This window comes from Neofelis nebulosa, chromosome 12 (assembly GCF_028018385.1).
Source record: "Neofelis nebulosa isolate mNeoNeb1 chromosome 12, mNeoNeb1.pri, whole genome shotgun sequence".
NCBI classification, from domain to species: domain Eukaryota; kingdom Metazoa; phylum Chordata; class Mammalia; order Carnivora; family Felidae; genus Neofelis; species Neofelis nebulosa.
Genome location: NC_080793.1, coordinates 88,524,768 through 88,544,952, shown reverse-complemented (window position 1 = coordinate 88,544,952; position 20,185 = coordinate 88,524,768). Strand labels below are relative to the sequence as shown.

General features: G+C 45.6%; 1 protein-coding gene across 8 annotated transcripts in view; it reads left to right on the top strand.

The window, feature by feature from the left end:
- SPATA6L (spermatogenesis associated 6 like) overlaps positions 1-20,185 on the top strand; it is a 48,808-nt gene that overhangs the window by 18,062 nt on the left and 10,561 nt on the right. For 5 of the 8 annotated variants that reach the window (XM_058695825.1, XM_058695827.1, XM_058695824.1 and 2 more), the window contains 5 exons: positions 4,601-4,725; positions 10,395-10,472; positions 13,531-13,758; positions 16,758-16,860; positions 20,074-20,108. In XM_058695825.1, the coding sequence (XP_058551808.1) occupies positions 4,601-4,725; positions 10,395-10,472; positions 13,531-13,758; positions 16,758-16,860; positions 20,074-20,108 (569 nt within the window). The other 3 variants (XM_058695829.1, XM_058695826.1, XM_058695828.1) reach the window with 3 other exon arrangements.

Sequence of the window (20,185 nt, the reverse complement as noted above, 5' to 3'; positions counted from 1 at the left end):
GCAGTTAGGACTCTAGAATATGATGGAACCAGAGAGAGAACTGAGGACATAAGCCTTCTATCTATCTCCTCCAAATTCAGTGCCTTCATCCCCGTGATTCCAAAGGTAGTGGATGAGCAGGCCTCCAGTTCTCTGACCTCTGATTATCTTCATTCTTGCTAACGACGGCGATAGTGACTCAGTAGCTGTCATTGTGGATGCAGTGACAAGAGCCAGCCAAAAACCCATGAAAGGAAAAAGGAACAGCCCGGTGTGTGAGGCATCGTCCCATGCACGCAGGTGTTCCCGGTAGGAGCGTGTGACTGAAAACACGTGACGTCCAGAGACCAGGGTGGCCCTGGTACCTCGTACCCCTGCTGGGCTGGTGTCATGGAGCGGGCACGATAATGGCAGGTGAGGTCCGAGTGCTCTACACTTTGTATATGTCACGTGACCTCACAGTAGCCCTAGGGGCAGGTACTACGATGACTTTTACGTTTTCCCGAAGAGGCCCCTGAAGTTAGGAGATCACATAACGTGCTCCTGGTCACACAGCTGGTAAAGGGTGGGGCGGGGATCTGAACCAGCTCTGTGTGCATCTGGACACGGTTCTTCCCCCACTGTACGTGGACCTCAGCAGAAAGCTGCGTTCCATTGCTGGTGACGGATGAGGAGACCGTCGCATCACTTCCCATTTTCAGGTTGTGCTTGTGAGACCTCAGACTGGAGGAAGTCTGTCTGGCCGGCAGAGGTGGGGAGGCCATGCCCCTCCTAGGGAGCACTGATAAAAAAGGTGGCCAGGATAAGACTGGGAAATGGTTGATGCTAAGATTGATTCTGGGATAGCACCCGCCTTCCACTGCCTCTCCACCTTTCTCTTTGTCATCAGTGTACCTTGTATATTTATTTGCATAGTTTTTTTGACATCTGTAGACTGGAAACTCCAGGAGGGCAGGAGTTGGACCCATTTTGTCTGCTAGTATACATGCAGGGTCTAGGACTCCTGGCACACAGTAGGTTCTCTATGCGTATTTCTTGAACGTATGAATGAAAAGAAATTGAAAATATTGGAAAGAAATGATTGAGAAATGAATGAACCGTGAAGGTTGGAAAAAAAATTTTTTTAAGTAGGCTTTATCCCCAGTGCAGAGCCCAACACGGGGCTTGAACTCACGACCCTGAGATCAAGACCCTGATCAGGGTCAGGACCTGAGCTGAGATCAAGAGTTGGCTGCTTACCCAACTGCGCCACCCAGGGACCCCTCAGAGGATTTTTGGTCTGTCTGCCTTGTCTCACGGTGGTGGAAACGGAGTCTCAGAGAGGGTGATTACTGCTAACTGACTCCACGTCGTCTTCACGATTATCCCCTCAAGAGGCACTTAGCAAGTGTCTGCCCTGTACCAGGCACCCGTCTGGGGGCAGCCCCGGGGGGCTGTGTTTTACCACTCGGTTCTGACGGCCACCCAAACACAGGTGTAAAATGTCTATCTTTAATGACATCTCAAGGGCCCTATGGGAAACGCTGACAGAATGGTCCCTCTCCAGGTGAGGCGTCGTGGCTGGGCCACTAACTGCCTGGCATTCACACCTTTCAGGGCACAGCCCTGCCAGGGACAGAGTAAGGAACGTTGACAGACAGGGACTGCTTTCATGGAACGTTGATGGAAACGGATCAGAGATACATATCCGAATGAAGAGCCTGCTGAGTGCTACGTTAAGGGCTGCAAGTTCATTGGGCTGCAAGTTCAAAGGGCATACGCCTTTCTAATGAGATGAAATTTCAACCGAGGCCCATCATGGGATAGGAGGGAGGCAGCCCTGCAATGATCCAGGGAAGGAACGTTACAAGGAGAACCCGGGGCAAACGTCTGAGGTCGAGGCGAGCCTGGCGTGTTGGAGGGACAGCGGGAAGGGTGGCAGGGAGGGCGTGGAATGACCGAGGAGGAAGAGTGGTAACATGAGGGAGGAGAGGCGGTCAGAGGCCTGATTATGTGGAGTCTTGAAGTCCAGAGCAAGATGCTCAGGCTTTATTCGCGAGTGATGGGAAGCCCGCTGGGAGGTTCTCAGGAGAGGAAAGGCCCATTGTGACGTGTTTATAACATCGCGGTGTGTGGAGGACAGGTGTGAGTGCAGGAAGAACGGAAGCAGAGAGAGCAGTGTGGAGGCCGTGGCAGTGGTCTGGGAGGGAGGTGGTGTGGCGGGGACCAGGGTAGTGACCGTCAAGATGGAGAGAGGAGACAGATTGCAGGTTTATTTCGGAGATGGAGTCCACAGGACTGGCTAGCGGGTTAACGTGAGGGGCGGAGGAGTGGAGTCAAGGATAAAGCCTGGACTTTTGGCCCGAGCACATGCTCCCTTCTCTCTGAAGGGAGAATAGGGGAGAGCTTATGTGTGGGAAAAAATCAAGGGTGTTGTTTTGGACCTGTTACTTTGGAGACATGAGGAGACATTGGACGTGAAGCTTGAAGGACGAAGGAGATCTCAACAGGATGGGAAGGAAGAAAGGACATTTTGGAAGGAACAGCACAGGCAGAGGAAGGACGGGGCGGTGGAGGAGGGAGAGATACATCATCAATCCGTTGTGGCCGGAGCACGTCTGAGAGAAGGGTGGGGACACATGATCTGATGACGAAAACCATAGAATTCGTTCTTTTTGCACATGGATCCTTATTAGAACCCAAACATTCATATTTATTTATTTCTTTTAATTTTCAAAAAATGTTTTATATATTTTTGAAAGAGAGAGAGAGAGAGAGATATGAGCAGGGGAGGGGCAGAGAGAGAGGGAGACACAGAATCTGAAACAGGCTCCGGGCTCCGAGCTGTCAGCACAGATCCCGACGGGGGGCTCGAACTCACGGACTGTGAGATCATGACCTGAGCTGAAGTCAGACACTTAACTGACTGAGCCACCCAGGCGCCCCCCGAACATCCATATTAATGAATAAGTAGGAAGAAATTGGTCCATTATACGTGATAATGTCAGGTGTTTTCTGCCATCGATGTGCCAGAAATCCACCCTCGTCAGACTTCTTCTCACAAACAGAATGGTAGTCACCAAACAGTAAAGCTACCTGGTTGACCATAGTCTCTTCTGTGGCAGTGTGCCATACAGAGGCCACTCTTAGTCTGAACCTCTTGTGTTGCACCTGCTGTGTAGACGAGGAGCGTTCAGACGGCAGCTTCTCCGTCCTTCGCTCAGTGATTCTCGGTCCTCGTAGCCCCAAGATCTTTTGGTAATGAGTGTTTGGTAACATCCCTTTCGTCAGACTGAAATAATATTGATGGTTAATATAACCAACTGAAGCAAATCACTGCAAATAGAGAAATAAAAGGAAAATGGTTTCAAATAAAACGATAGCGTATCAATACATAAATGGTGGGCACAAAGAAGTATTTAGATGTGGCATGGTTTTCAAACTGCCAGTAGGGGCTCAGTAAAGACCCAAACACAGTCAAGTACGACGGCCCCTTAATTCACATGGTACCTGCATTCCCGAAAATTCAGTGTATTTTAAAACCATGCAGAGAAAGTGCTTTGTGTTTACATGTAGCCGTGAGGTTCCAGGCTTCGCTAATTATAAGGGAAGAATTAGCTTCTCGCCTAAAAGAATGTTGGTTATGATGTTAGAATGTTGTGCAGGAGTGTCTTGAGTGTTGCAATGTCTTGACCCTGGCACTTTGGCTCCTGCCCATGACATGTCCCCACAAATCTTGGAAGTGTCCCTGAGGCTGGTACCAACCGTGCTAAGAACCACAGCCTCGGCTGTTCTGTGGGCCATCAGGATACGGGTATCTCTGCATCACAGGACACGTCGAGCCCCAGTCTATGCTGTAAGCTTTGTGTGAACAGGGCGCTGTCTGCTTTGTTCCTGTTCTGTCCCTAGGACCTGGCCCAAAGTGTGTCCTTGGAAAACATGTGGAAGGAAAGGATGGGTGGTCGCATGGATCGATGGACAGACAGATGGATGAAAAGAGATTTTTCTCTTTGTTCTGTCTTGTGGAGTAATCCTTTAAATATTTTTGTCTCTCTCTGTTGTGAGTTCGGAAGACTTTTAAATTTTATCCATGAGATAAGAACCAGTAGAGGTGTCTTCTACTCTGCCTCTTAAATAAGAGGTGCTTTAATCAAAATGTTTATTTTTTAATGTTTATTTATTATTTTTGAGCATTTATTTATTATTGTATTATAATAAATACATATTTTTATATAAATAAAAATAAAAATTTTTATTATAATAAATACATATTTTTATATAAATAAAAATAAACATTTTTATTATAATAAATAAATATGATTTATTATTATTTTGAGCTCACCCCGAGAGTGAGCAAGGGAGGGGCAGAGAGAGAGGGAGACATAGAATCTGAAGCAGAGTCCAGGCTCCGAGCTGTCAGCACAGAGCCTGATGCGGGGCTTGAACTCACAAACCGTGAGATCATGACCTGAGCTGAAGTCTGATGCTTAGCCAAATGAGCCACCCAGGCGCCCCAAAATGTCTACTTTTATCTGAGTGCCTTCTCTGCCACCACCTGTCTGAGCTCTTATTTTGTTAAACTCAAGAAGTAGATCATGTTCAGAATGTAAATCTACTTACGGTTTTTCTCCTTGCTTTCTAGCATGGGAAGAATTGGCCTGCTATGAAGAAAACACACGAGATTTTCTTTTCCCTGAGCCCAAGCTGACACCTTCACTCCCTGGCATGTACAGGCAGGTGCTCATGAAGACATTTGCAGGTTTTCCAGTAAGTGATTCATGCCCCGCTGGACTTCTGCTGGGAGAGATTCTTGCGACCTGGACATTTTATTTCCGATAGGGGATGCTCTTGGGCAGATCACTTCCATCTGGGTTAGTTCCCTTGTTCTGTTTAGCAGCCCCGTTTAGATGCCCCATTCAAAATACCAATTATACTGGTCTGAGAGGTGGGGATCTTACCTAGCCAGGTAAATCATTGCCATCGTCACACTGTCACATACTTAGAAGGACGTTTTCTCCACCTTCTCTGAATGCAGACTAACTGAAAGATTTGATACTGGTTTGTTTTTATTAAATGTTTTATTTATTTTTAAGAGAGTTAGAGAGACAGTGCAAGCAGGCGAGGGGCAGAGAGAGAGGGAGACACAGAATCCGAAGCAGGCTCCAGGCTCCGAGCTGTCAGCACAGGGCCCAACATGGGGCTCGAACTCACAGATGATGAGATCACAACCTGGGCCGAAGTCGGACGCTTAACTGACTCAGCCACCCAGGTGCCCCTGTACCAGTTTATTTAATTGTAACTATTGTTTTCGTAGTAATAATGAAAGCAAAATACAGTCGTAATAGTAATAATGACACCTCCCATTTATTTTGAGCTTTCGGTTCTTCATAAGATATGTTATTTTCCTCAGAGTTCTCATGTCATCCAAGGCAGCTATCACAGTCTCCACTTAACGGAAGGGAAAGAGACAGAGGTTCACGGTGATATTATTGAAGGATCTTGAAAGACACAGCAGTGATTCAGATGACAGTCTGTTTTGGGGGCATTGCCTGAACCCAAATTCAAAATATTCATTTTGATGATATCTGTGATAGTTTCTAACCTCACAGCAACTCGGATGGTTTTCTCAACATTTCTGTGGCCTGGATGGCCTCTGTTGTAAGGGCCGCACCTTTATGAATTATAAAAAGCATATTTAATACTCAACTTTTCTGTTACTTGCCCATGAATCTCTGTTACTATCACTTAATAAAATGTCATTGCCTCCCATTTTGTTGAGAGTACTGTGTAGAATATACAACATGCAGGACCCTTACTTCTGTGATGTTTATGACGACAGAACTTCTAGTTCTAATACTTCAAATGGCAAACTTTCATCAAAAGTTGTCCTCCTCAGAATTGCTAATGTCCGTAACTCTAAACCCTCCATAATCTTTGAGGGTTTGGTGAATATCACTGACGCCATTTTTTTTTCCCCTCCGAGATACTCTTTGTATATCACCTGTATCCATCGTACTCATGAGAATGTTTGCCTTCATCATATTGAGTTATTGGCATATTTCTCTTCAGGAGCTAAAAGGATCAAAACTGGCGAGAATCACGTGAAGGATATTCCTTATATTAACTTCGGTTTGTCTGAGTTTTCTATCACAGAAAAGCCATCCACAAACACTGAGCTGGTATCCAGCTGAGTATCGAGACGAGGAGAAACACACGTTCTTATATTTTCTCAAGTGTTGTCTCTGTTTAACTTTATGCGCATAAGTAGGAAGAAGAACATATAGGAAGTTGTGTTTATAGTTTTTTGTAAATGCAGAGAAAGGGCTTTAAAACCGCAGGGAAAGATCGGCAGGCATTAGAGGTAAAGTGTCAGTGAAGTTAATGAAACTATGTTTTAAACAATTTGTAAAAAGATAGCGGAGCTCAATTTCTCCCAAATGTTCTATAAAGCAACATAAAACCAGCTGCCACAGTTTTAATGGTAGCAGACATTCAGTGCCCGCTCGCGAGATGCCAGGTACTGTGCTGAGTTTGTTACGGGTTATCTCGTGCAGTCCTCCTTGACCCTGCAAGGTGGCTATCAGTTTTTTCCTCATTTTACTGATGGGTAAGGTGGCATAGGTAGTTTAAGAAGGTGCTCGAAGAGAGGCACCTGGGTGCTCAGTCGGTTAAGTGTCTGACTCTCGGTTTTGGCTCAGGTCAGGATCTCACAGTTTCATGAGATCGAGCCCCACATCAGGCTCTGTGCTGACGGTACACAGCCTGCTGGGGATTCTCTCTCTCTCTCTGCCCCTCCCCTACTCACGCTATGTCTCTCTCAAAATGAATAAACTTTTAAAATATTGAAAAAAAAAAAAGAATGGGCTTGAAGACACAGGGCTGATGAATGATGGGGCCTGCTTGTCTGTCAGACTTCAAAGTCTGGAATCTTGGTCACTGTGAGATGCTAATTCTCTCGTGTTTATTTCAGCCCATTGTCCACTTTCTCTACATTCATATCATAGAACTTGAGTGTGTACACATGTGGGTCAGGCAAATCATTCACTTGTTTTCTCTAAGTTGTTAATTCATTAAGAAGTAGACTTATTTCCTTCACGAAAATGTGACTTTTCCTTTGTATTTCTGTATTTCATTTCACTTGATACCTTAACTGCTGTTTCTCTCCCCTTTTTCTGCTGAGGTTAAGAATTTTTTTTTTAATTTAATTATTTTTGAGGGGGGGAAGGGCAGTGGAAGAGGGAGAGAGAGAATCCCAAGTAGAGAGCGCAGAGCCCAACTTGGGGCTCAAAGTCATAAACTGGGAGATCATGACCTGAGCTGAAATTAAAGAGTCAGACACTTAACTGACTGAGCCACCCAGGTGCCCCAAGAATTTTTTTTAAATATAATTTGTTTTCTTGTTAGGTGAAGACTAAAGTAAGCAGAAGGAATATTATTATTTCTTCATTGTTAACTTTTAGTTAATAATTTCATTTTTTCTTTAGGGCCATGATTCTAGAAAAGTCGTACTGTTAAATCCATTTCTTGACCTAACCATCATTGCCCTCATCCTGTTGCCAAGGAAATTGGACAAGACAGACCCTGTAAATTTCAGCTCTAAACTTTTAGACTAAAATCAGTGTTCCTGTGAACAAGAAAATACGTTCTTCCTTATTATCTGTCAGTCACTGTCAGGCGTCGAGGTTATATGAGGCGAACAGGAATGTGTTACGGGGTGTGGATTCCTTGCTGGTAGGGCACCTCCCTCCTCCTCTCCAGGCAAAGTGTAACAGCGGTTTGAAGTCCTGCTAGGCAGCCACACGTGCGAAGTATGGACTCGGACTGTCTGGGTTCAGTCCCCGCTATGTCACTCATTACTGTGACTTTGGGTAAATTGCTTTCTCTCTGTTTACCTTAGGTTCCCAGCTGTAAAATGGACTGATAATAGTACTTCCCCTATAGGGTTATTGCGAGGGTTGGATATATGTACAGTGTTTAGCATGCTATCTGGCATATAGTTAGGTTCACGGTAAACGTGACCTGTTGTGGTTTATTAAACTGTCATTCAAATGATGATGCTGTCTCCTTGTGAGGCCATGAAAAACTGCACGAGTCTGTGGCCCACGTGGGGACGTGTTCAGGCTCAGACGGCTGGGCCAGAGGGGACCTGAGGTCTGGCACACACGAGGTCTCATGATTCTAACCAACAGCACTGTGGACCTTGGAGCTTCCCCCAGTCTCCTCTCCGGTGGGCAGTCTCACAGCTGGAGGTGAGGCTGAGCAGGTCACATCACTGTACGCTGTTTGCCAGATGTCTCCACCCCCCACCACCACCCTTCCCCCCCCCGGCCCCCGGATTTTCTAACTTGGCAGCAATTGGGCTCATGTGTTTGTAAACCCAGAAATCTTGAGTCTCTGGCCCAAGCCTACCGTTTGTATGGGCATACCACATTCTAGAGGCAAAAAAAAAAAAAAAAAAAAAGAAAAAAGAAAAAAAGGAGCTGAGGATCTAGGCTGTGCCTGTAAGGACATGTTCTGTGGACAAGGTGAACGCACAAGAATGAACGTGCATAGGAGTGAATAAATGCCCAGGAAACAAGCTGACTCCTGGCTCCACCAATCCCCAGTGGACAGACTTAACCTCTCCAAGCTCGTTGGATAAAATGGGGATAGGACTGTGTGCTACCCAGGTTGTGGGAGGGTTAAATGAGATGGCGTGAAAGTCCCTCACAAACCCTGGCGTGAGTGGTAAAAGATACAGTACTTGTCAGTATCCTCTCCCCCTGGGGCTTCAGCTGATGCAAATCCTTCTTACTGACTATGTCCTGTCATGAGAATGAGCTTTCACAGCCCGGAGGAGTGAGGGGGAGGGCGGGCTTTGAGAGGCAACTGGGGCTTGGACAGGAGATGAAGAAAGGGAAGGCACACCGGGGACAAGGAACACCTGGCCAGGTGATGGTGTCTGGGGGAGGGAAGAGCAGAGGGTCCTGCTGGGCGGGGGAGGGGGGGAGGGAGTGATGGCTGCAGGTGAGTCCATGAGGTCAGTGGGAGATCCTGTAACTCGATCAGATCCAGTTCTGTTCTCGTTTTGCCATCTAGAAGCCACGGGACCTTGGGAAAATTGCTTTCTGTCTCTCTAAAGACTCAGTCTTTTTTAGAAAGATAATGGTATTTTTATTTTATTTATTTATCAATTAAAAGCGTTTATTTTCAAGTAATCCCTACACCCGACATGGGGCTCAAACTCGCAACCCCAACATCAAAAGTCACACGCTCCATTGGCTGAGCCAGCCAGGTGCCCAGATAATTGTATTTTTTGTTTTTTTAACGTTTATTTATTTTTGAGACAGAGAGAGACAGAGCATGAACGGGGGAGGGGCAGAGAGAGAGGGAGACACAGAACCGGAAGCAGGCTCCAGGCTCCGAGCCATCAGCCCAGAGCCCGACGCGGGGCTCGAACTCACAGACCGCGAGATCGTGACCTGAGCCGAAGTTGGCGCTTAACCGACTGAGCCACCCAGACGCCCCGATAACTGTATTTTTTAAATGACCGTGCGGTAAATTGATTTTTCTGATAACACGGTTACACGAATGTTAACACATGTATAGATTTGTGAAACCACCACCGTGATCAGGATGTGGAGCTCTCCCATCAACCCCCAAATCTCCTCCCTTTATCCCTTTACAGGTGCAACCTCTCCCTTACCCCTCACCGCTGGTCTGCTCTCCATCACTGTAGTTCTGTCTTTTTCAGAAGGTCACGTAAAGGGAATTATATGGTCTGCACCCTTTTGAGATTGGCTCCTTTCACTTAGAAAAATGCCTTGGACAGTCACCCATGTGATTGTGTGCACCAGCACTTTGTTCCTTGTTATTACTGAGTGTGCGTGTGTCTGTGTATTATTCAGTATGGCACCGATACCCAGAAAAGTGTCAATGACACGAATTGGGGAGTTTGGAAATAGATCTAATGAGCATAAATATTTGGTATAAGATACGAAGCACGTTTTTCAAAGCAAGTAGGCAAGGAAGGAGAACCTCTATCTATCCCAGATAATCCTAAATAATCTCACTCAATTCTGTGGTTCAGTGTTTTAATTTTTTAATGTATGTTTATTTTTGAGAGAGACAGAGACAGAGTGCGAGCAGGGGGAGGGGCAGAGAGAGAGGGAGACACAGAATCCGAAGCAGGCTCCAGGCTCTGGGCTGTCAGCACAGAGCCCGACCCGGGGCTCGAACTCACGGACCGTGAGATCATGACCTGAGCTGAGATCGTATGTTTAACCAACTGAGCCACCCAGGTGCCCCATATGTATATATTTTAAGCGATATGTGTGGGTTATGCCAACCACACAAAAGAGTAATTAGGTTCTTACAGGCTTTCAAGTTAGAATGGGATGGGCGAAGAATCTGTTTCCAGTAACTTATTTGCTTCCTTTATGCTATTTCATTTTTAGGGCATTGCTCCCAAAATAGAGTTTTCCACACGGACAGCCATCAGAGAACGCGTGTTCCTGCATAGAAACAGGTTTCTTGTAAGTATAATCAAGAAGCCAGTGGTAGATCTGTCAGGAATTTTCTCCGCAGAATTTTCTCAGCTCAAACTCAGTTACTAAGTTTAGATGCAACTGGATGAGTAGAAACCTGGAGACTCCTGGCTGGGTTTGAGTTTCTGTATTCGGACTGTTCAGCCTGCCCCATTAGACTGTGTCTGACATGGGTTCCTTCTGGTCTGTGGTGGGGCGGACAGAAAAGCGATACAAAAGCCAAAGTCACAAGTTTGACATAAGTAGGCTGGTTAGCTTATTTGCTATTGTTTCATGGCTTTTGCTCTTGAGCTTGTGAATATGAGTGTTCCTTCCCTCTTGGCTGAGGCTGCTGCTCCGAGTTGTATTTGGGGCCGTCTTTGGTGATCGGGAAGGGTCTCAGGCATTCTTGTTCAGCCCCGATTTCCCGTCATCCTGAGTACTTTTGGTGTTTCCTTTACCTTGTGGCTTATAATTTTTAACCGTTAAAATCCTTTCTAGAACAATATGGAGCATGGGTGAATGTAACTGGTAAAGCTTCTTCAGGTGCTTTGCTTGTCATCCCAGATCTTGCCTGGTGTCCTGGAAAATCCTTGAAAATGTAGGCTGTGGGTTGAGGGGGTACTGAATGAAAAGGGTCACTAATCTGTGCAAATCCATCAATCCTGTGGGCATCATAACTCATATAATGGGAGGCCAATGATTAATTTTAAGGAAGGCATTAGCTGCTTTTTAGGTTTTCCTTATTTAAAAAAAAGCATTTGTTTATTTTGAAAGACGAAGGGGACAGAAAAGGAGAGAGAGAGAATCCCAAGCCAGCTCCGTGCTGTCAGCGCAAAGCCCCATGCGGGGCTTGAACTCATGAACCATGAGATCATGGCCTGAGCCGAAATCAAGAGTCAGATACTTTACCAACTGAGTCACCCAGGTGCCCCAGTATTTCCTTACTTACCTGCTATTTTTTCCAGGCTGATATGGGTGCATGGTGATTTTTCAGTTTATCTTTCTTTTCCACTCCATCATATTAATCTTGCTTTGATCTCCTAATATAGGTCTTCCTTTAAGTGTTAACTTTTTATTTTTATTTTTTAATTTTTTTTAATGTTTATTTTTGAGAGAGAGAGAGAGACAGAGCACGAGCAGGGGAAGGGCAGAGAGAGGGAGACACAGAATCCGAAGCAGCCTCCAGGCTCCAAGCTGTCAGCCCAGAGCCCGACGTGGGGCTCGAACTCACAGACCACGAGGTCGTGACCTGAGCCGAAGTCGGCCGCTTAACCAACTGAGCCACCCAGGGGCCCCAAGTGTTAACTTTTTAAAGTAACAGATTTATTGTTTTTTCTTATGGCAAAAGTATTCATTTTAGAAAATTAGAAAATACAGATAAGCAAAAAGGACAAAATAAAAATTGCCTGTCATTCTTATTATCTAGAGATGAGCATGACTCATTTTTTTTTGAGCATGTTCTTCTGTATACACATACCCACACCCACACACACATAATTTTAACGTTAAAAGATTGCATATCACTTTGCACCTTTCCCTCTTCACCTAACATACCCTGGGCATGTTTCTCACGTCCTTAAGTATTCTTACACCAGGCAGATTTTCACGGCTTCATTGCAGTCCACCATATGGAAGCACCATAATTTGGTCATTTTCCTGTTGTTGGGCACTTCACTGATACAGTAGTCAGAGTTCAGTCAGGAAAACAGACCGCACATGTTATTTTAGTAAACAGATTTAATCTTGTATTTTTTTGAAGTTTATTTATATTTTGAGAGAGAGAGCGCACGAGAGAGAGCACATGCACCTGTGTAGGTGGGGGCGGGGCAGAGGGAGAGAGAGAATCCCAAGCAGGCTCCATGCTTTCGGCAAAGGGCCCAACCTGGGGCTTGAACTACTGAACCGTGAGATCAAGATCAGAGCCGACATCGAGAGTCAGACGCTCCACCCACTGACACACCCAGCCGCCCCAAAAGATTTAATGTTTTAAAGTAAAGCCAAACGGGTTGAAGGACTTAAGGTAAAAGGGACACGGGACTGACACTGCTCACCGCTGGTGACCCGGGAGCTTGGAGGAAGGGTCCTGTGGGGCAAGTTCCAGAGTTCTGAGCGGGGCCCTCTGGCCAGCTGGTGCTGGAAGGTGTGAGTGGGGCACAGGAGGCTAGCTCTGTGGTTATGGGAGGAACACTATAAACCCGGTACCTCTGTCACTCAGAAGGTGAAGAGCGGTTGCTGGGGTGGCATTGACAGCCGTAGATGGCAGCCCTGGGAGCCGGGCCTGGCCTCCCTTCCCGGCTTGCAGCCGCTCCCCAGCGCCCTCCAGCGGTGGGGCCTGCCCGAGGGGCTGGACAAGCGGCCGGTTTGCCCCAGCATCGCCCGGCTGAGCGTTGGAGCAAGGGGGTTCCCAGCAGAGAGGAAATTGCTTACTCACCGGTATAGCTGACTTCCCAGGTTTGGAACGGTTATGAGAATGTTTGTAACTATACACATTGCCGCAGTTATTTCCTTATAATGAATTCCTTGACGTGAAATTGCCGGGGTGGGGTGTGTGCCAGGTTCCATTTCTCTCTCTTTATCTCTGTCTCTGTCAATCACCTATCTTCTTTTCTAAAGAAGTTGTTCATTTATTTATTTTGAGAGTGGGGGGTGGGGCAGCGCAGAGAGAGAGAGAGAGAGAGAGAGCGTCCCAAGCAGGCTCCGTGCTGTTGGCACAGAGCCCGACCTCGGGGCTCGAACCCACAAACCGCAAGATCATGACCGGAGCCAAAATCTACAGTCAAACGCTCAGCCGACTGAGCCACCCAGGTGCCCCCCACCTTTCTCCTAATACAAATAAATGTCGCTGTTACTGGTGGAAAGATATTACCCTAGCAAGTTATAAATACTAGTGATGTTAAGCTGAACTGAAGAAAAGCTAAGTAGAGAGAACACCCTTTCTAAGTTCATGGTTTGCAAATCTGAGGTGTTCACTCTTCTACAGAGTTCGATTAAATACGGTTATATTCTGATTGAATTTTCTTTTTTCTCCATTTTCATTTTTGAAAACGTTTCTTTTTGGTTTCAGGAAGAAAGAGAGAAGTCAAGAAGGCCTTTATCTACATCAGATGGGCCCAGATCCCCCTTAAATAACGTGAGGATGAGGCCAAAGGACAGTAAGGTCGAAAGCACGCAATCCTGGGCCCCCTCGCCCTGCTCCCCCAGGTGCTTCGTTCAGGACCAGCCCACTCCACCGAGCCTTGGAAATAATTTCAGAATCTCCGGGGAAAGCAAACCTCCATTTGTAGTTAGACACGTGAGCCTAAAATTATTTTTCAGAGTTTGGAAGGGTGAAGGTGCGAATGAGGGCAGAATACGGGAAGGTCAGGCCATGAAGACGAATGGGCAATATTAAAATAAAGAGGGAATTCAAGCTGAATAGTAACTATGATGAAATGATGTTCACTTCCTGGAGTCATTGTCAGGAAAGCCATACGAAGCTGTCTCGTGCACAGGACTTGCTCACTGAATGTCAGTCATCCCTATTTTTAATTTTTGGAAATTATTAATAGAGGGTGATGTCTGCATGTGACAACCTGCCATTACCCAGAAGAATCAGCCAACTGACAGGGGTGGGAGATGCATAACGAAGGCTGACATGTGCTCTGTCCCCATCGCAAACTGAAGCTTCATCAGTTTTAAAGAAGACGGCTTGAGTTTTTAAATGAGGTTGTTTTTACTTTATTTTTATTTAAAAAAAAATTTTTTTTTAATGTTTATTTATTTTTGACAGAGAGAGAGAGAGACAGAGCATGAACAGGGGAGGAGCAGAGAGAGAGAGAGACACAGAATCTGAAACAGGCTCCAGGCTCTGAGCGGTCAGCACAGAGCCCGACGTGGGGCTCGAACTCACGGACCGTGAGATCATGACCTGAGCCGAAGTTGGATGCCTAACTGACCGAGCCACCCAGGCGCCCCATGGTTGTTTTTACTTTAAAGAGCAGGAAAAACTATGTCTGAGTTAGAAGCAATGACGTGCCATACTCAAGGCCCTTAATTAAAGCTTCCTTAGGTTTAGCCCTCAGGAAGTAACGGGGAAATTTAATCGCAGCAGCCCACATCGCCTCCTTACATTTTTTTTGACTACTATAAAAGTAACAGAGGGGTGCCTGGGTGGCTCAGTCGGTTGAGTGTCCGACTTCGGCTCAGGTCATAATCTCATGATTCATGGGTTCGAGCCCCACATCGGGCTCTGTGCTGACAGCTCGGAGCTTGTAGCCTGCTCTGGATTCTTTCTCTCAAAAATAAACATTAAAAAAAAAATTTTTTTTTAAGTAATGGAAAATATAGAGAAATTGAAAAAAGATTACCTATAGGCTCACCAATGTAATATAAATAAACATTTTCTTTAATGGATTTTCTTTCACTTTTTAAATATTCATAAGGCTTTATTTTTTCCACAAACTTATAATTATACTGTATATATAGATTGGTTTCTCAATATATATGGTTACTATTACATTAAAAGCATTTCCTATATTAGTTCATATTCTTTATTCCACATTCTAGTTAATGATTTATTCTCCAGGAGTCCTTATAACTCCCAGTAGTCAACTGTGGATATTACTGTCAAATTGATAACTTGGCTTAAAGAAGTCACTGGTGGTGATGTTTGTGCATGAGATATAAGAAAGGGCATCTGGGTGGCTCAGTTGGTTGAGCTTCTGAATCTTGATTTTGGCTCATGTCATGATCCCAGGGATGTGGGATTGAGCCTTATGTCAAGCCTGCTTGGGATTCTCTCTGTCTCTCTCTCCCCCTCTGCCCCACTCCCCTGCTTGAGTGTGCTCTCTCTCTCTCTCAAAAAAAAAAAAAAAAAAAAGATACGAAGCATTTTCAACCCCGAAGTCAGGGTGCTATTGATTGAGGTGACTGTGTGCAGAGTGGGTTTATAGGTTTAACAGAGATGTTATTTGGCTACAGACCGTAGAGCAGCTGGGGTTACCTCATGGTAACCTGGGCAAAATGGTAAAAACCTAGCGACCAATCTTTAAATATTGTTGAACTGAGTTTATTGGACACTCTGCTTCATTGCATTTCATTTTTGTGAAATACAACTGTAGTCGAGGCCCTTTGGGCTACATAATCTTAAAATCTTGATAGATTTCGTAGGGAATAAAACCTGCTTGGTGTTTATTTTATTTAACAAATTCTTGTACAGCCTCTGCTATGTACCAAGCTCTTTTCTAAGTGCTTTATACGTAGTTACTCTTATGGAGCCAGATTTCCTGATGGCATGTGACATTTCTTCAAGCAGAAGCATTAAAATTTAGAGGACTTAATGTCGTGAAGACAGTAAATTCTAATCAATAAAATTCTGAAAGTAGAATGAAGAGTAACATTATAACCTGCCTTCTTGAAATTAAAAAAAAAATGGCAGAAATGAACAAGATAAAAAAAAATTTAGCGACTCTATGCCATAAGTATTCTGAAGTAGTTAGTTCCCTATTTCAAGTGTTTGGACCTGTTTACAGATTATGTTGCCCAGTCAGGATAATAAGGTCACCTTAATTAAAATCACGCAGCTGCCACTATTCTTTTTTTTTTTTTTTTTTTTTTTAAGGATACAGGCACTCAGATTGGAAGGGAATGGGGAAGGCTGAAATGTCACCTTGTGATAATCCCCTGATTTCAGGGAGGACCCTACCTAGGCCAGCACTGCGTCCTGTTCAGGAACATGAAACTGTCCTGTTTTGAAAGATTTAGAAATAAACTTCACTTACTCGTTTCTGGGCTTGATCCCGAACCTGTGGTTAGAATATAATTTGTGTCCAACTTTATGCTAAGAGTTAGCTCATACCTTCCTGTTTAAGCCTCAGCGAAGGTAAGGACACACAGCTTCCTTTGTTGGGATAACATTTAACATACATGGAGATATGATTCAATTTGTTCCCAACCTTTTCTTCTTTTTTTTAAATTATTTAAAAAAAAATTTTAATGTATGTTTATTTTTGAGAGAGAGGGAGAGACAGAGCGCGAGCAGGGGAGGGGCAGACACAGAATCTGAAGCAGGCTCTAGGCTCCGAGCTGTCAGCACAGACCCCAACGCAGGGCTCGAACTCACGGACCGCGAGATCGTGACCTGAGCCAAAGTCGGACGCTTAACCGACTGAGCCACCCAGGCACCCCCCTGCCCAGCCTTCCCTTTTTACTTGCGTGGCCCGCAGTTGAATGGGAGAAAGGCACTACAGGTAATGAGGAGAGGGTAACATGAGCTATGGTGGGTTCAAATCTTATTTCTTTCCTTTCTTTCAGGTGGACAGTGCGAAGCCTTTTGGTGACAGTATTTCAGAGCTTCAGCCCCGGAAGTCTAGGACAAAACCTAAGTTTTCAAACTTACCTTTTCCAGGGAGAAGAGGTATTGGAGTTTCTTGTTATTCCTACAGATTCCCCAGTGGAATTACTGGGTTCCTCCTACAGATTCCCCATCCTCCTTCTGAATCTTCCTTCATTCTTTTTTTTTTAAATGTTTATTTATTTATTTTGAGAGAGACAGCACGAGTTGGGGGGGATGGATGGGCAGAGAGAGAGAGAGAGAGAGAGAGAGAATCCCAAGCAGGTTCAGCACTGTCAGCACAGAACCCGATGCAGGGCTCGGACCCACGAACCATGAAATCGTGACCTGAGCCGAAACCAAGAGTCAGATGCTCAACTGACCGAGCCACCCAGGTGCTCCCTAAATCTTCTTTCATTCTGAAGCATCCCACGTTTTTTGGGGGAAACTCTTTGGCCTAATTGTCAAGTGCCGTCCAGCTGTGGAGCTTGCAGGGAAGGCGTTCCCACGGAGCAGAGGCCAAGGAGAGCTGTCCCCTTCCTGGTCCCCCTCGCTGTTGAAGGAGAATGCTCCGAGTAGCACCATCACGAGGTGGCTGGGCCGGAAGAGGGGCCAGCTTGTCCTGGTATGACACCCTCAAAGGCACCCCACATAGCTAACAGAGGAGGCTCACCATTTCTCGAGATGGGAAAGAGCCGAGGGTCTGGGAGGGGATTGGTGGAGATCAAAGCTTTGCTTTACAAGAGGCCAGGTCAGCAAAGAGGAGCGCCAGCTCGACCTGAAGCAGTTAGGTTAAGGCAGGGAGTTTCACGTGCAACTGTCAGGACCCTTCTGCATTCTTTTAAAAATTTTTTTTGTGTGTACTTATTTTTGAGAGAGAGAGAGATTGAGACAGAACATGAGCGGGGTAGAGGTGGAGAGAGAGGGAGTCCCAGAATCCGAAGCAGGCTCCAGGCTCTGAGCTGTCAACACAGAGCCCGACGGGAAGCTCGAACCCAGGAGACGTGAGATCATGAGCTGAAGTTGGACGCTTAACGGACTGAGCCGCCCAGGTGCCCCAGGACCCTTTGGCATTAAGGGGTTTTGAATTAAGTATTCTTAAATACTATTGAGGTCCCCAAAGAGCTTTTGTTTAAGTGGATGATACCTCTTAATAGTTAGCACATTAGAAATTGAAACTGAGAAATTTGTAATATACGGGAATTTTACAAGCACACGTTCCATTAGCCACGTAGAGTGGTGATGTCATGACACATCATGTAGCTTCTGGAAAATTCCCTCGTGCGAAAATGAGAGAAAGATAACTCGTGTCTTAGTATTATTAGAACGGTTTTGACTTTGCAGATCTCCTGGAAGTTGTTGGTGAGCCCTGGGGAGGTCCCTGAACCTTATGTTGAGAGTCACTGAGTTAATGCATCCCTTGGTGGCATGTACCTTATGATGTGGCAGCTCCCAAGGTCATGGCAGTGAAGTGCATCCATTCCTGAACCTGATAAAAATTCTTAGGCTTGCAGTGCTGGCCTATTTTCTTGACTCCTGGTGGAACTGGACCGAGGCCAATCCTGACAGCACATTCCCTATTTTAGGCTTAAAGGCTTATGCTTTTAAGGGGCTACACAGATTCTTATAGTAACTCAAACCAGTGTTCCTGGAACACGGTGACTGTTAGCAGCCGACCAAGGACAGAGTACGGGGTTTGAAGCAGAAAGTGCTTTATCACCTCTGACATTTAATTTAAGTCCTTTGGATTGAAAATCACCCACGTAACCTATAAAAGCAGCACTGCCTTCCCTATTACCGTGAGATCAGGCAACGGCAAGTGTCCTTTCCTGGAGAGGACACGTTGGGCTTAATGCTGGCTCAGTTACGACAGGACTCTCATGCCTCACACTGGTCTCGGCCTCTCTGTCTTTTCTTAATCCTGGCAGGTGGAGAACTGAGGTTCCAGAGAAGTTACAGATTGTAGGGCACACCTACCTTTAGAGAAGACGTTCAGACCTCTGGGCTCTCAGATCCTTGGATTCCCTGTGGGTCCCAAGCCAGACCTTTGCTTAGGTCACCCGTCATCCTGGCCTAAAGCAGAATAAAGCAGCGGCTTCTCAAACTTGAATGTGCATTTGAATCACCTGGGGCTCTTGTTAAACTGTAGATTCTGATTCAGTAGGGCTGGGGTGGGGCCTGGGAGCCTTCTTTTCTTACAAGCTTCCCAGTAATAACAACGTGGCTGGTCCAGGGACTGCACTTTGAGAAGCAAGAGAACAGGGCAGGCCCCTTGTGAAAGGCAGTGATCCCAGCCAGTAGCAAGGGGTTTCTATCAACAGGGCAGATTTGTGGCTATAGCCGTAAAGGGACTTAGCATTGCCAGCTCCCGGCTCAGCTAGGAGTTGGGGAGAAGGGAACTTCTGGGACAAGGTAGTCACACACACCTGCATGCCGGGAAGTGGTGGCGATTACCAGTCTTTAAAAAGCCCGTTTCGTATCTTCCTTCTTACTGTCAGTGACAGAGGGACATCAGCAGTCCATAAAAAGCCCTTGTCACTGCCTAAGCCCCAAGCGCAGAGGGGGAAGTCACGGTGTCTTTGGCCTAGCCCTGCAAATACTCATTCCAAAAGCTTTTTTTTTTCTGACTTTGGAAGAATCCAGTTTAGTCTTGAATTTGCCTGTGGGTATTTATTACTTCACTTCCCAGTCATCCTTACGAGTCTGTGGCATGCGGTCTACTTACTTACTCATGATTGTTTAGGGTAATCCTGATGATTTACACTTCGCTGCATTATGTTTTCCCAAGCTCTTGTCTATTCATTGTCTCCATTTAACAGTCGTGTCCACCTTGGACAAGCATGCTGGAGAGTTGTGCATAAATATGATCTCCACGTAAACCAAATATGAAGGGAATGGCAGACGCAGAGTATATGAATTTTATATGAGAGCCACACGGTTTTCTTTCAGGCTCTGGGCAATTGGGCGAATATGAGTTTTGTTTTCCAGGCTGCGTGAGGATTACTGAATTTACTGCTTCACTGTAGACCCTCCTTTGCCCTTTCCACGTCCCTGTGTACTGTCATTAATAATACAACTTCACCGGACCTCAAAAGGACGGAAAAACTCAGAGATAGGATTACTGTGACTCAAGGGACGCATAAAAGTTGACAGTGTAATTTACAAGGGAGCGCTTAGATTCTTTAATAATTCATTCACGTGTCATAGTTTTGTGCTGCTGCGGAGGAGACCTAACAGCAGTTTTAGGGGTTACCGGTAAAAATGAGTCACTGAAACACCTGTTCCTCTCTCTTCTAGCTTCTTCTTTTGACAGCTTTGCTGCTAACATAAAGGTAATTGTAGAAGTACCATTTGTAAATGATTTATTTCCAGCTTCTAATGTCGGTTATTGTGCGTTCCCCAACGAGGG